This window comes from Dreissena polymorpha, chromosome 14, assembly GCF_020536995.1.
Source record: "Dreissena polymorpha isolate Duluth1 chromosome 14, UMN_Dpol_1.0, whole genome shotgun sequence".
In the NCBI taxonomy this organism is placed as follows: Eukaryota; Metazoa; Mollusca; class Bivalvia; order Myida; family Dreissenidae; genus Dreissena; species Dreissena polymorpha.
In genome coordinates, this window is record NC_068368.1 from 39,987,384 (window position 1) to 40,004,121 (window position 16,738).

The 16,738-nt window shown below is 34.5% G+C and overlaps 1 protein-coding gene across 1 annotated transcript; it reads left to right on the forward strand.

Annotated features, from left to right (window-relative positions):
- The first annotated feature begins 4,067 nt into the window (after positions 1–4,067).
- On the forward strand, positions 4,068–13,408 carry LOC127858904 (uncharacterized). Its single transcript, XM_052396233.1, has 11 exons — positions 4,068–4,302; positions 4,767–5,081; positions 5,341–5,583; positions 7,073–7,171; positions 7,461–7,766; positions 8,287–8,592; positions 10,353–10,628; positions 11,017–11,190; positions 11,660–11,745; positions 11,871–11,948; positions 12,060–13,408. Exons 1-11 carry the CDS (start codon positions 4,254–4,256, stop codon positions 12,288–12,290), a joined length of 2,163 nt encoding a protein of 720 aa, XP_052252193.1. The 5' UTR covers positions 4,068–4,253; the 3' UTR covers positions 12,291–13,408.
- Positions 13,409–16,738: the final 3,330 nt, after the last annotated feature.

A 16,738-nucleotide genomic window follows, 5' to 3' on the forward strand; every position in this document is an offset into this window, starting at 1 on the left:
CCCCTACTTATAGCTGAATCTAAGAAATGCAATATTGAACCATTACTAGGACGGCAATGCTTGTGCCGATGTTGATTTCTGCCTGACGTTCAATTGAAGGTATTAGACAGATTATCTTGTATCAAATTCTTTTGAACTTGTCTCTCTAAATAACAAAAAACGAAAAGAGGGCTATATCTAGGTGTCCCTTTGCACAAAATATGAAACTACGGAAGCCCATTCTTGACATACCTATCTTTTTATAAATCCAATCTGCTCATTTATACTAAGTATTAATCTTATATTATACTGCAAATAATGAATCCAAACATTGACAGATATTACCACAGAAGGTGCAAACCTAAGTTGGCCAACCGATATTTGGCCAACGTTAGCATGCCAACGCCAACATCATGCCAAGACGATGCCGACGTTGGGCCAACGTCGGTCTGCTATCTTGGGTATTCATTATTTTCTTTTGCAAATCCAAAATAAACATACACGAAAATACTTAAAGAAAGCCGAAGGATTTATTTGAGCTTTTAAATTTTCATGGGATATCAAATAAAATAATTAAAGAGGCTAAATGAGTTAAGATCTATATCATCTAGTGAAATTCGTTGCCATTACAGCGTAGGGAGCCCGGAGACAGGGGTGTACGATCAATTTTTAGTATATACACTTTGCCCCCATTCCTCAACATTAGTGGCAGAAATTGTCGTCCGTCTATGCAAATTCATTGTCAAAATTTTTCCCTCGGAATATTGAAGCTTCCATCCATGCAAATGGCGGCATATTTTGACACTGTGGTTGACCTCATATTTCGTTTTGTTCTGGCAATTTATTAAGATTTTTTTTAATTGTTTAACCCTTACCAGAAGATGTCAAACTGAACATACCAGATGTTGTCAAGCTGAACATTTCCAAATAATATGGAGCCTGTTGCGGCGCCGTGTAACTTAGTGATATCGTGCACTTTGTCCCCCAAACCTCTCATATGTCACGATTTAGCCTTTATGTTTCAAACAATTTTCAGGGGGGGGGGGGGGGGCGGGGGCATGCCCCCGGACCCCCTAGTGGCTTCGCGCCTTCGGCGCTCGCAGGCTTCCACTTTGAAAAGACCAACGACGGCCATGTGACCAGAATATCATTTGTTGACCTGTGATCTGAAAAATTGCTAGCTTATTACTTTATTCAAGCAACTTCGAGAAAATTATTAATGCATATTTATCACATTTCCTGGACATGACTAATTACTTCCCTTATTATGTAACATAAAATGTCCTTACTGTATCAATAAATCCAAACAACTAATATCCAACACACACATACGTGACTTTGAATGCGCTACCGCTGGTGTTTAGCAATTACGACGGACATATAAGTCGCGTTCTGAGAAAACAGGGATTAATGCTTGTGCGTAAAGTGTCATCCCAGATTAGCCTATGCAGTCCGAATAGGCTAATCAGGGACGACACTTTCCGCCTAAACCTGATTTTTGGTAAGGAGGGACGTCTTTCAAACTAAAAATACCATAAAAGCGGAAAGTGTCGTCCCTGATTAGCCTGTGCGGATTGCACAGGCTTATCTCGGACGACACTTTACGCACATGAACTAAGCCCGATTTTCACTGAACAAGACACATATAATCAAATGCAGTAAATGGATACTCGTGTATTGTGTCCTAACAAAAACATAATTAGGAAAAACGAAACTCCAGAGAATATTAGGCGAAAATGTCGTGTCAGCCTCCTCGAGTCTTTTATTCTAAGAAAGTGAATGATGCCTGTACAATTATGTACGATACATTTAGAACATACATGCCACATAAAGCATTGATTCAAACAGGGATCACCGCATCCGGACGTTCAATGCAAAGCATCGGGGGTTGAAAGGCTATCTACATCTCGCACTTATTATTAAAATAATGTCATTATATCAGGAAATTCGGGCTTGACTAATGACAATTATGATTCAACGATAACAACGCCGACTACTTAAATACGATTCGAATCCAGCTAGATACAGAGTAAGCGCCGTATGAGGAACGATTAGTTATTGACATTTATAAAAGCGCATTAAAAACGCACGAAACCTCTTTAGAGATGAAGCTACTGACGAACTTATGTACGCCATTTTCATTAATAATATGTAAATACGCGTTGAATTTTTAATTTATCCAATAAAATCAACCATGTTTTCCTTCGTAAATTTTTTAGAAGTGACACGAATTAAAAATTGGTTAGAAAACACTTCGTTATAAACAAATATGTGAGTCGCGTTCTGAGAAAACTTGGCATATCGATGTGCGTAAAGTGTCACAGTCCACACAGGCTAATTAATCAGGGACGACACTTTCCGCCTTAACTGGATTTTTGTGTAAAAGAGACTTCCTTTAAACATAAAATACCATACAAGCGGAAAGTTTCGTCCCTGATTAGCCTGTGCGGACAGCACAGGCTAATCTGGGACGACACTTTGCGCACATGAATTATGCCCAGTTTTCTCAGAACGCGACATATACATTCAAAGGCACCTCGAATATTTTATTAAATAATTATACATAGATACACGTTGTGACACGTGCATACATTTATCTTACACTGTATCGTACAAATCATTTCAATTATATGTGAGTTGCATAAGCATTAATTTTCCATGTATAACATACCTCTCGGTTCAAATAAATTAATTTATTATTAGCATAGATCAACTTAATGTTGTATCGTGATTCATATGACAGGATATAGGTAGTTTATAGACCCGGAAACCGTACATTGATTTGTAGAGTAAACACACTTGAAAATATCATGAGCGTATCTGTACCGGGAAATAAAAGATAAACACAATGACAAAGCATGCATTTCTATTTAATTTGATTACAGTATGCAAACACATTTTACCAAACCAAAACTTCTTACATCTAACATGACACAATTATACAAGTTTCAAAGTATCGCCAGTTAATATTTATTTGCCCCACATGTGTAAATATCTTTACTAGCGACATATGAACAACGGTTTATAAATTAACTTTAATACTTATTAAGTATTTTTATCAATATAATGACGCATCAATTTACTAATGTTTGCTTTACCATTTTCAATGTACCATCACTAAATTGAATATGAAAACATACTTATAAAATACTGTTTAAAAATAGAACTTACTAATTCAGTCGCATGCAATCTTTTTACTCTGGGCTTAGCGTGAGGTTTGCTGGTAAAAAAACACAATTTGAATTTCCGTTGCAAGATATTGATCCTAGCGTTTGCTACAGATACAACTTAATTGTATGTAGTGTTCTGTGTCGTTTAGGTGTTTGTGAACCTTTCCTTAATACTTATTATATATAGATTACCTAGATTTTTTTCCGATAACGCTTTTAGTGTTTTATAACTCGTGTTCTCGCCAGTCAAGGAATGCAGCAAATCATAGTTTTAATTATTCAATGTAACACCGAATGGTTTATATTAAAAAAAAACATACTACCAAGAATATAAATAGTTCGTGACAATCAGTCCTAAGCACGCTACAAAGACTATGAGAGTTGTGATTATTGTGAATGTAATTTCTTGTAAACAAAAGAAACTAAAACAACAATCGGAATGATAAAGTGGCTTGTTGTATCTTGATAAGGATGTGTTGACAATTTTCAATGCTAAGTGCTCAATTAGACGGCATATACTCTTTATAAGCGTCTAGATCGGCATGATATTATGTATTATTTATCAGGACGTTCTTACTTATTATAGACATAAATTTAGCTCGTACAGTTCCATATTTACTTCATCTATAGACAAAGTGACTCAATATATTGCTATTTGGACACGGCACTGCACAGTGTGTACATTGCAGTTGCAATATTAGATGCAATTATGTATTCCCTTCCTAACTTACCATGTTAACCAGTTCATAACACTATGTCCAATGTCTATTTTCTACCATTACATATAAATTGTATAATGCATATATAATGTAGGCTATGAGCTTGTATAAACTTTACTGCTGAATAAATGTTGTTGCTGTTGTTGTTGTGTACGTAAAGTCAGACAAGGATTTCCTTGACGGTGAAGAGCGCACTTGAAACACACGGATGTTCTAAGTTTAAATTATACACACTTGTATATGGGTGTGTTTATTGCATTCAAATAATTTATGATACGAACTGTAACTTCCGAATCCACGCCTGACGAGTTTTAGGTTGGTTGACAAGAATCGTATTCGTAGTATGCTTATTACTTACTGTTGATTAAACGCAAGTGCATTAACAATGCTGCTGGGATTTATTGTTTGTTTCACACTGATCAATGTGATGGCATGTGAGTTATTATTTCTATTTTTGACGTTTAAACTGAATGCATGAGGTAAAACCCAGTTAGTGACCGTCATTGAATAAAACAAGTTTCAGCATTCGATAACTCTTCATCGCGAAAACAAATATATTTAAAAATGAAGACATGACGTACATTTGCAATAAAAAGCATCTTTTAGAAATGAAACATTACTGCATTTCCGAGCTTTAGTCGATTACGTGTATTCTTAGCAATAATACGTATTGACAGCCTTACATTAGTTTGCAATCGAATGGTTTTTAATTTAATTTGAAATATTGTATTACCTATAATTTTCTAGTGCGTATATAATGATCATAAAAGTCTGTTTATACTTGTTAACATGTTTAAATCCCCAATCATTGAAAACTTAGTTCTAAAGCGTCGATAATCTAACAGTTGCAGTTTTCATTTCATTGGAATTAACTTATATATGCATATGTCTTTTACAGGTCAGGGAGAAGAACCCTGTGACGGCCAGCTGAAGGCTCTCCATCGTGCATTTGATGGTCGAAACTGGACTCTAGTTTTCGAACCAAAGAATTTTACTGGTACTATGTCTGTAGAGTGGTGGAAAGGATATGTGGGCCAGTGGTCTACTCTTGAGAGAAGTGATACACGCTATTCGCTTTGGTCGGATAAAAATGCCTTTATGATGACGATCAATAAAGTTGACTCAGATATAAGCGGGTCAATATTCATTGCGAGGATGAATATTGAAAAAAAATATTTTTGTGATTCAAATAATCTGACTTTATCGGTCGAAGGTTAGTTCATCAGAGTTTTATCATTCATGAAATGTTATACATACACCACACTCACAGCAAACAAATGAATGTTTATATATCGCGAACCACCTTTAAAAGGGAAATTGCTCAATTTTGAGCTTAACAAAACATTCTTCTTAAACAATGAGCTATTTAAAGTTTTTATGATAGAATATCTGATACGTTTGGTACGACACAATTGTGTATGACCCTTTTTATTGTCAAGTAATTTAATATCAGTATGTGTATATCAATACAGGAAATCCTTGCGGTTCGGTATTCATAAACAGCCAACAGACGAGTTTACCGATTGTCAAAGATACAGATGTCTACATAAACTACACACCGAGTAATGTGATACTGCATAACAGAGAAGCCTTTACCACGTCGTGGGTACAAGATCAAACTGGCGATGGTAGGCAGACGAAGATGATGGTAAACAACACCAGTGGTTTCACGATTTTACAAGAAAATGATGGCCGCACGAGTGTTATAATACGAGGTAAACACTATTTGGGAAAATTAGAATAACATTTAATTTAAGTTGCATTAATCTGATTAGGAACTCCATTTCCACGATGCCCGCAAGCATTCATTTTAACTATAATTCGACCGCCAATGGCAAACAAATAAAACATTCGCACGATATATAAGAGCTAGTAAGCAAATGATATCTCTGATGACGTACCGTCATCGTCATTAATCCGTCGTAAATCCGTGAGGCCTATTGTATTGTGGTTGCATCTACGCGGAATTCAATAAGCATGTTTATACATTAAAAAAACTTAAACACACGAGTTTGCAATTACGATAAAATGTAACAATAATAAGGCATCAATTACGTCAACAATATATTTCGCATAAAAAGTGCGCTCATTTATTATATATAATTTGCAGGTGATATGGCATTGCATTTATAGGAGTGTGATCGTTAAAATTCAAATAATCATGCAATTCTTATACAATCATTTATTTAAGATCAGGTCCGTGTCCAATTGTATCATCCAATTAACCCATTCATGCATAATTTTAACATTATACGACTTCGAAAATAAATAAATCCATATTCGGCTGTAACCTATATTAGTATACTTAACATGACCACGGTTTTTATGCGGCTATAGAAGAGACAAAATACCTGGAAAACTTTCTGTACTGTTACCCGAATGAAAATAGATCAGCAAGTATACAAATTGACCATGAATTACCAAAGTTAGTACCATGTAGACGCTTTTCATTTGATTTAGAAATCAAACCGCCCATTAATTGATAGCATTTGTCGCATAATTGATGTTTAGATCTTATTCGCAATAAAACCTGCCCTGGTTTACGTCATTATGGCCGGAACTCATTAAGTTGTTGACTGTTGGTGTACGCTTGTTAATAGGTTCAGTCCGTTTAAATTATGTTTGTTTTCGTGTCAGTGCCATAACCAAATAATAAATACGCCCGTATATGCATTTCAACAAATTGGTTTGACCCATCAAGGTGAAATGTGTATGTAACGATACATATATATAAGCAATCCTTCTTTTGACACTAAAACAAGAAGGATTTAACACATAGGAGGGTCGCTAGAGGTTTATATTCAGGGACCCCTTAGGGGTGGGGTCCTATCAGGATGGATTTGGACGGATTCTGTCATGTCTTGGAAACGTTCTTAGTTACTTGGGGGATTACATGGACTTGGAAATATTGCATTTACAACAAATTTAAAGAATTATATGGACTTGGAAACTGTATGTTAACAACTGAATAAAGAGCAAAGGACTATCCATCGAGCTGTCACCCTCGCGACCGTGTGTTGTTTATATAATAAACCCCGCGTCATCATCGCGAAAATAGCATGGGATTTAATAACATCTATATCAAGTTATAAGCCTTCGAAATATTTAAAAATGTGCATGCATAACACATTTAACATTGGCATATATATTGCAACACATTATTTTACGATAGAAGTATGTTATAACATCACTAATATTTAATAGGAATGCGTTTGGAGCTTAACGGATATTATGGAGTCAGGTGTTTACATGTCGGAAACCAAACGGAAACATTAACAAATACAGAATCCGTTATTATACCAGGTAATTTACCAGCCTACCCTTACATAATGTGTCCACATATTTGTGTACACTAAAGATTTTCTTAACAATAGCTAATAGTTATATGAATTAATAAACTGAGATCATTTACCTATCTAATATATATATATATATATATATATATATATATATATATATATATATATATATATATATTCAAATTGATATAATTATATAATTATTAAACACAAAATAGAAAGTTGAAAGCACATGCAGTGCTTTTTGTAAGGGAGCATTCATGGAGCCATTCATTTAATGAACGTTTTTGCAGACAAACCAACATTAGAAGCCTTTTGTTTTGATGGACAAAGGAATAGTGGTTTTGCATGTGAAGAAATGTTCGCGATCTTAAGTATTAACAATACTGTTATCTGCAACACAACGGCCGGTACGCATCCTTACCAGGTCGATGTACTTCTTGATGGAAACCGTGTGAAAACATTAGTCAGCGGAGATTTAAGAAAAGCAGACATTCGTATTACGGACGGCAACCAGCCCTTTCACGAAGTGAATTGTACCGCCAGCTATATCGGTTACAACTACAATTTTTCTATTGTAAAGAAACTGCATGTTATCGGTGGGTATTGTCTTATTCTAATACTTACATGTACACTTAACACCAATATTAAACTGATATATGCTGTACTGATAACATAAACGTTGGCATATTAATATAAAACACGAATATTTTAAATTGTGGACGCGCTTTTGTATCAAAGTTTTATGTATTTGATGCATGTTTAATCATACTTTTTATCTACACTTATTGATGTTAGACTATTTATAAAAGCATGTTCATCCATCTGCGTTTGAATTCTTGTACTTGTTAATTTTGAATAAGATATGCAGAGCTCTTGTCATTTTTGCTTTGTTTTGAAACAGCTTGAGTGTATTGGTTACAAAGGAACTACATAAAGAATTCGTTATTCATTGCGTTGGACGATTGTTTGAGTGACTTGTCTTTCTCTCTACTTCAAAATATATGTGACGCAAAATATTGTATTTTTGTAGATACACGAAGAATGGAAACTTAGTATTTTTTTGATGCACTATTTTTATAGTTGCTTAGCGACCTTTTATTATAATATGCCTTTTAGTGCCTGTAGAAAAACCGGAGATGCTGATAAGCGAGTTAAAGGACAACTTTATAAATATCACGTGTAGTTCAATTGGTAGACCTACTCCATATCTCAGCATCCTTATTGGTAAAGAGGTAGGGCAGGATCTCATCCGAACAAATCAGTTTGATTCGTCAAGAGGAATGAACAAGAGTGTTATTTTTATGAAAGACAACCCAGATAAATTGCAGATGAATAATGTGACTTGTTGCTCACAACAAATGGTGGATATAGTGGGATATCAGCGAAACGTGTGCTCCGACGCAAGGGAGATCAACATAGAATGTAAGACCAAAAGCAATGTTATTCATATATACACAATACTTTGCCTTATGGGGTTCACAGAAAGAATAAGTACACACAATGGGCGTAAACATAGGAAATGGTGTGTATATCAAAGCCACTAATTTAAAATGACCAAGTTAAAATAGCTTCCAAAATCATCACCAAACAACTGTCCTTATTTCATAAATTAATGCCAAAATATCGTATTTGATATCAATGTGTAAATGTTTGTAAACCGGACATTAAATAAGTATATTCCTTCTGTTAGCCAAAAGCAACCCCTTAGTATAAAATATGTTTCAACAAAAGTAACGATGTTTAATAAAGGATACCGGAAACAAACATATAAAACCAATCTCTATAACACAAATATAAAAACTTTTAAATCATGTAAGGTCATTTTGTTCACGTTCGTTTTAGGAATTATATCTCATGCCAATACAAGTAAATACGTATGGTAAACCACATTAAACGCCGTTACAATGATACGAACATTTGCGTATCATCATTGCTCAACGCATCTGTTTGTAACGAATTGATAGCCTGATGCACAGGTGGTTAGCGTGTGGCTATGATATTAATAAGTGAAAACATCATTTTGAATGATAAATAATCATATTATAACGAAACATTTGCAAAAAACTTTTTTCACTATCAAAGAAATATTTAACAAGGTATCCAACTCGAAATCATCCGAAAACGGGGTGCATCGTTTTGAACAGCCATATCTTCATCAATTTTGCAGCGATTTTCACGAACTCGGTCTTATTCAACGCAGAAATGAATTGCCTTTCTGGAAATGTATATGTCTTGCACTATTTTTACAAATGCTGGGTCAACTTGCGAGTTGTGTATCGTGCTATTTCTTAAAAGTTTATCCAGTATTTGTAAAAATAGTGCAAAACATATACCTTTCCAGAAAGGAAATCCATTTCTGCGTTGAATAAGACCAAGATCGTGGAAATCGCTGCAAAATTGATGAAGATATGGCTGTTCAAAGCGATGCACCCCGTTTTGGGGTGATTTTGAGTTGCATACCTTGTTTTATATATATTTGATAGTGAATTTTTTTTACAGAAAAGTTTTACGTTATAATTTGATTATTTTTCATTCAAAATGATGTTTTCACTAATTAATATCATAGCCACACGCTAACCATCTGTGGCCTGATGTATAGTATTTGGTCGGAGTTATTGCATATGTAAGTTATCGCGCTAACGTTTTTTTTTAGTTTCAGAAAATATAATCTGAGCAAAAGCATGCTTTTACACAAATATAAATTAATGCTTTTTTTTTCGTTGTCATATTCATTATTTAGGCAACTGAATATGATACTCTTTAATATCTCACGGTAAAATACAATAATATATTTTCGTTTTGGAATCAAATTTAAACAACGATAAATAACTGATTGCTTAGAATAACGAACTGTTTTAAACACTTTAATCAGCCTATACGGTTATATTAAAAACAAATAAGTGTTATACGAAGGCATTATTAAACATAATAGAGATATATGATTTGTTAATTTCTAGATCTCGCGCCTTTTTGTAAAGAATACCCATACATTTCTTAATGATTCAACACCTTGCAAAGGATTTCCTTTATGTAGGACTTATATTGGGGACTTGTTTGAAATATTTCATTAAAAATTGACAAGTACTGAATTTGCTTCACACATCTTCGCAAAAACAAAAGATGCAAATTTAAATACGAATACCGAACAAAATTGTAATATGTTACTGTGTTTTGCATTTCAGATCCCCCGAAGGTTACGTTTGATGTCTTCGATGCATTGGTACTAAAAAACAACGAAACAATTAATGTTATGTGTACCGTCAATAGCAACCCTCAGTCTAATATTCTTTGGAGAACAGACGACAAAGTATTGAAAGAGTGCAACAAAACATCTCTGTGCTTGCTTTCGGTTAACGGAAGCGCAATAAAGGGAGAAGAATTTGCCAATAAAACGTTCCGCTGTCATGCGGAAAACAAATTAGGAAACAGCACAAGGGACTTATTCGTCAGTTCTGTTGGTAAAATCATCAGCATCGTCGTCGGCATCGTCATCGTCGTCATCATCATCATCATCATCATCATCATCATCTCATCATCATCTCATCATCATCATCATCATCATCATCATCATCATCATCATCATCATCATCATCATCATCATCATCATCATCATCATCATCATCGTCGTCGTCGTCGTCGTCGTCGTCGTCGTCGTCGTCGTCGTCGTCGTCGTCATCATCATCATCATCATCATCATCATCATCATCATCATCATCATCATCATCATAATCATCATCATCATCATCATCACTATAATCATCGTCACTAAAATTAATTGTTTTTAATAGTATAATATCAACACGCTTGTGTTAAAGATTATTAATTCTGTCTATTTTGATCGGCTAGGCCACTCCAAACAGGAATCCACCTCAGACAGGAACGAAAATACGAATAGTCCAAGTCTGATTGTTTGGCTGGGCGGCGGTATCGGTGCTTTTGTCTTAGTGACTGGGATTATTGCGTTTGCTTTGTGTAGAAGAAAGAGTTCAGACCAAAAAAAGCTTTTGTCCTCACAATCAGGTAAATGTTGTTGTGTTCTTTAATGCAACACACGGTTTTGTGATTTTCGATGTAAACTTCTTTTGATGTAAATTACCCATTGCACAATTGTGACTTTTGTTATAACAAATATTAAACAGTATGCATGTCGCTGTTGATACAGTGAATTGAAATAAATCAATTGGCGTTTGCAATCATGTTATATTATTTACTTTTAAATAGCATGTCGATCCATTTGGTAAGCATCGTTGGTGGTATTTAAATATGTGCGTTTTAAGTGATTATTATTTTTGTACGCTTGTGGATTAATTCCTCCTTGAATACAACCTGTTGGCGGACTAGATTTAATTGCTTCCGATATAATGGAAAATGTTCGTTCACGTTTATGGTTTCAACTTCATCTTCCGCATTTTAGCATTTTGTATTTCATAGTTTCGCTTCAAAGATAAACTGCAATATCAGTTGTTAATATAATACTTGTTAATATCAGATGAAGGTGCTATACCCTTGAATACCACGAGTGCATCTGTCCCAGTTTATGCGGAAACCAGCAAAACAAAGAAACCGAACGCGAAGGTTGGTTCATGTTTAAGACATATATACAAGAAAGGAAGTTGCAATTGCGATAGCAGTTGTTGTTGATGTCGTTGTTGTTGCTAGTACAGATACTTGTATATGTTATGCTCATTTTAATCTTGTAGTCCTCGGCCGCTGATAGAAAGATACCAGAAGCCCCGACGTATTCTGAAGTCAGCAAAGTTAAGAAAATTAACACAGAGGTTGGTACATGTATTGCGACTTAGTGCTAGTGTTTTACTGTTGCGTTCTTCATGTCGTTGCTGTTGTTGATTCCGTTGTTTATAAATATACTTTTAATTTTGGAAATTCAGAACTCGGCCGCTGAAGTAAAGGAAGACCAACTCGTGTATGTTGAGCTAGACAAAACAGCATTGTCCCAGCACTCAACTACCATAAAACTAGATATTCCAATTGAACTAACAGAGTACGTGGACATTAACTTCGCAAAAACGGAGGAGCTGGCCAATAAAGCTAAAGGTCAAGAGGTGCTGAAGGTGGACGCTGATGATAAAACATATATGAACAGTGGTGAAGTCAAGTAACGTGCATAAGTCTTATTGTGCACACTTGTTTTATGCAGAATTGCCGATGTTTGACAACTTAGCAAAACTTAAGTCTCTGACAACAATTATAAATATCGTTTAGTGTTTGTTTATATATTTTGGTAATTGTATTTCCTTTGTAGAGTTGTATTGCCTTCAGGCAATTGAGCAGACTAGAGACATTATTCGATATTACGTGTACACATAAAACATACTGCAACAGATTAGATAACTATACGCTATAGAAATATTAAAGTATTCCCATATTATAGATATTTGAAAAGCGCACAATTGAAACAGTGGATTTTACTCTAATTAAAATAGCTATACACAAGCTAATACCCCTGACAGTAATATTTTGACACGTCGAAATAATATGGATACACGAATGTGTTTTTTTGCCGAAAATCTGTACTTAACACAATACACCCGAAACGACTAATAGTGTTTTAGACCTTCGAAAGCGTGTTTATATGTTGCGCGGGCTGATTTTCACTCTATTTGACCGCAAGACCTTGCGGTCTCCTGCCATGTTTTAATTCCGTTATTGAGAAAGACGTCTTTCAATTAACGGATATAGAAAACGAAAATGAACACATGTTCTAATATTTAGTTTTACATCCTCAAAATCAAAAACCAAACCTTGTAAATATATACAGCATATATGATTGTTTTAATGGCGTGTTCGTTCCTTTGTTTGTTTTATAATTAAGTTTTCAAGTTATGTATTTATTGTTGTGTATATATGCAAATTTATTATAATACGATACTTTTAATGGTATGAGTACTTCTAGTAGAATATTGTTATCATTAATGTAGTATACATCTTCTCGGTTAACGTTAAACAAAAACAACTATTTAGGACCGCGTATTAAGAAAAAAAAGCGAAATAAACATGCCTCAAAAATGAATTAGTTATTTAGAGAAAAGAAAAGGCATCACCAATAAAGTTTGATAATATTAATAGAATTGTTAGAACTCTACTGTTGGTCATTGCTGTGTGTTAATCTTTGAAAAGTTAAGACCAGCTCTAGATATATATAGTTATAAATACGATACTACAAATTTACAAAAAAATGTATGTCCTTATTTACACATAAGGATTTTTCAAAGCTTTTATATTAACACAACTTGTTTCTGTATTTACTTTTCTCGTTATTTATAATAAACATGTTACGCAAACTTTAAGTTTTATTCGTAATTCTAAGCATCCATACGATTAACAGGTTATCCAATTGTTCACGTAACATTCCAAAGTATCAAAGACATAGTTTCACATTTCGTCCCATACAATTACGTATTTAAAACCCAAACACTAGATACTACAACAAACAATGTCCAAAATTTTTGCCGATATCGTTTGGTGGAGGACGTTCATTTTTAAGTCTTTATTTCAATAGCATAATTTGATTTACAACGTATACCACTTAACCAATTCGTACATTTGTCATAACAATATCCTGTTTTGATTTCGTTATCCACCATAATTTGAATCTTTCACTTTTGAAAGGTGAACTTGGAGTCCTAAATGACAAAAATGAACTGGAAATCAAACGGACAAACTTGTGGGAACGCAAAATTGATACTCGCGGTTGTTTTATATAAGTAAGCTTTGAATTGTTTCGTCCGTATTAATTTTAAATGGTTTGTACGTCATATTGTTTCCAGGACAAATATTCACAGTTTCGCGACATACATACACTGCCAGTACTTGAGCAAGTCGGTTAGAGCAACCGACTAGAAAGCGCGCGAACTTGACAGACATAAATATACACAGACATTTATGTAGCAATGACGGAGGATTGCGTAGCCGGACAAGAAAACATTAAAAAAATATTCCTCTTTACTTCTGCAGCATAAAATCGGTAGATTTAACATTAGCAATTCAACAGCCAATACTGGGTATGCCTATGTTAACAACTTTAATGGCAAGCCGTTGCTACATTTATTTAAATGAAACTGATGAATCTACAGAATATTTAAATATAAAACAGGAAATGATGGTTCGCATAGTGAATATCCTGACTAAGCGATAACAAGGCGGCTTGCTAAAACAAAATTTGCTTCCTACTCAAAACTGGATAGGAGAAACGAAATATCATTGATATTTTTAAGTGAGCACTTGAAATATCCGGGCCCTCTCTCCGGATTCACTTCTGAATAACTAATGAACGCTGTTTGTCAACAATCGTAAATGCGCGTATTTAATTTGCATTGAATTCCAAGCATATGAGCATGTTTTTAATCGTACAATCTGCGAATTTATTCGAAACGGTAAGGAAATATGTTTAGAAGAAAATGTTAATTTTTAAGCGCACATTTAGTAGAAATATATTTCCATTATTGCAATGAATATGTGTTAGCCTGTATTATTATTGCGTTAATAAACTCCACATAAGTCTATTATTCTAAATTAACTTATATGTAATCGGTTCAATTACAGTGATATGACAGATTCAATTCAGTTCACAGACCCAGACACAGCACACTGATTTTAATGCTACTCTAAACTGTAATTTCAACACCAATAACAGGTTTGGGGAAGTAAGCTGCGCATTTATCTTTAAACTGTCGATACAAGAGTTGCCTCCCTTCGGAAGATCTTGAGGTCATCTGGGTAATTTTTTATCACAGTGGTTACAGAAGATGTAATATGCTAATATTTTGAAGACGTCGTCGCGAGCTCCGCGCGAGCTCCGCTGATACTCCAATCATGTAAGTAATACAAACAATTTGAAAACTCTTAATTTCAAATAGACTGAATTATTTGGATTCAGAAATGGCGATTCGCTTCGATCGTACACACACTGGCTTCATGATTGTAATCTGATAAATGTGGCCAACATTATCATGCTGAACTAACAACTTGTCGCCCAGGCCCGAAATCTTTTTATGCAAATTAATACTATAATATAAACTATTGAAAATGTTGATATAATGAGTATGTTTAATTGTTTACTTCTACAGTCAAACCTTTGTTTACTTATGGATCGGAAGTATATGATATGCAGCAAATGACAACATGTTCAAAATTGATATTCTGATATTTCATGTAAGTGAAAAACTATTTTAAGGACAGTGTTTGATTTGCTGAATGTGATAGAAAACTCCTATGTAAAGAAAAAAAGATTTATAATGCGTAACATATGTATGACAGTAAAGTTGTATGACAGAAGATCGATATAATAAAAACATGCGATATAAGTAAAACCCACAGGATGATAGCGGTAAGAATTTGATGACGTTTGCAAAACATATTTTATCCCACTTTTACAGCGAATTCGGTCGAATAAAGCCTCGTTGATTAAATTTCATCTATAATCAACGGCACGAAATGACGTCATCAACTGCCGAATCGGGACCACTTTTTTCCCCACATACCTTGTCACCTGTATTTGCCAAGTGCATCATAAATAAAAACAATCTCAACTATTTGTCAATTTTAATGACCTTAAAACAACTACAAGTAGTCAAACAACGTGTTTGTTGTCATTCATTGTCATTAAACCTCTAGTATTAGGTAAATTTAACACTATGTTACAAATAGGTTCTGTTGTTGTTGCTCCCGTTTGACGGAGTCAGTTCGAGTTGCTCCCCTTTGGCCATAGTGTCAACAAGCTAGATCAGATGCTGAAGGCCATGGCAAAAGACGCCGGATTTCCCGAGCACAAGAGAATAACGAACCACTCAGTTCGCAAATTTATGGTCCAAAACCGAAATGCAAACAGTCCACCCACTAAAATCATGGTCATAACAGGGCACAAACATGTCCAGTCCATAACCAATTATTCCACCATATCTGTTGAACAGCAACAAAACTGTTTCGACATTCTTTCTCAGTCCAGTAAATGTAACAACCAAACATCGTCCTTTTGTTCACCTTTATGTACTAAAACTACGGCCGATATGCAACCTATACAACCATTGTCTTCCGTTGAACAAATTGATCTTGATGTTCGCCCCACCCAGTCACTTCCCCAGCAAATGTCTCACTCTCGTTAGAATAACTTTGCCTCACAACTCTTTTGTGCCACTTTCCAAATTCAAGATTTTTATGTATATAATTAGCTTAAATCCAAATTTTCATTGTTATTTTGTCACGAAATTACCACATAGTATAACAAAGAAGCAAATATTTTGCACCTCGTGATCGAGTTAATAGTTTGATATCGAAAGTGAATTGCGTGTGGTGTTAGGCTACATTGCAAACAAATGTAGTTCCTTGTATACAACAACTAAATGTTATATTGATGTTACAAAACTTTTAGATGTGCAATTCAGTATGAATAAACTTGCAATTAATAACGCACGATTCTTTGTCACAAAACGATATTATGGTTTAAAAAAATTATAATTTGATCAGCGGTTATTTTTGGAACGCGGAGTAATACACTGACCTTGGTTACACTACAGTAATTATCCAAGTACGACAAAAAACAAATTTTGTT

Coding starts and splice junctions, on each gene's coding strand:
- LOC127858904 (XM_052396233.1), top strand. CDS start 4,254: ATGCTGCTGGGATTTATTGTTTGTTTCACACTGATCAATGTGATGGCA. Junction 7,767..8,286: donor AAAGAAACTGCATGTTATCG/GTGGGTATTGTC, acceptor TATGCCTTTTAG/TGCCTGTAGAAAAACCGGAG. Junction 10,629..11,016: donor CTTATTCGTCAGTTCTGTTG/GTAAAATCATCA, acceptor TTGATCGGCTAG/GCCACTCCAAACAGGAATCC.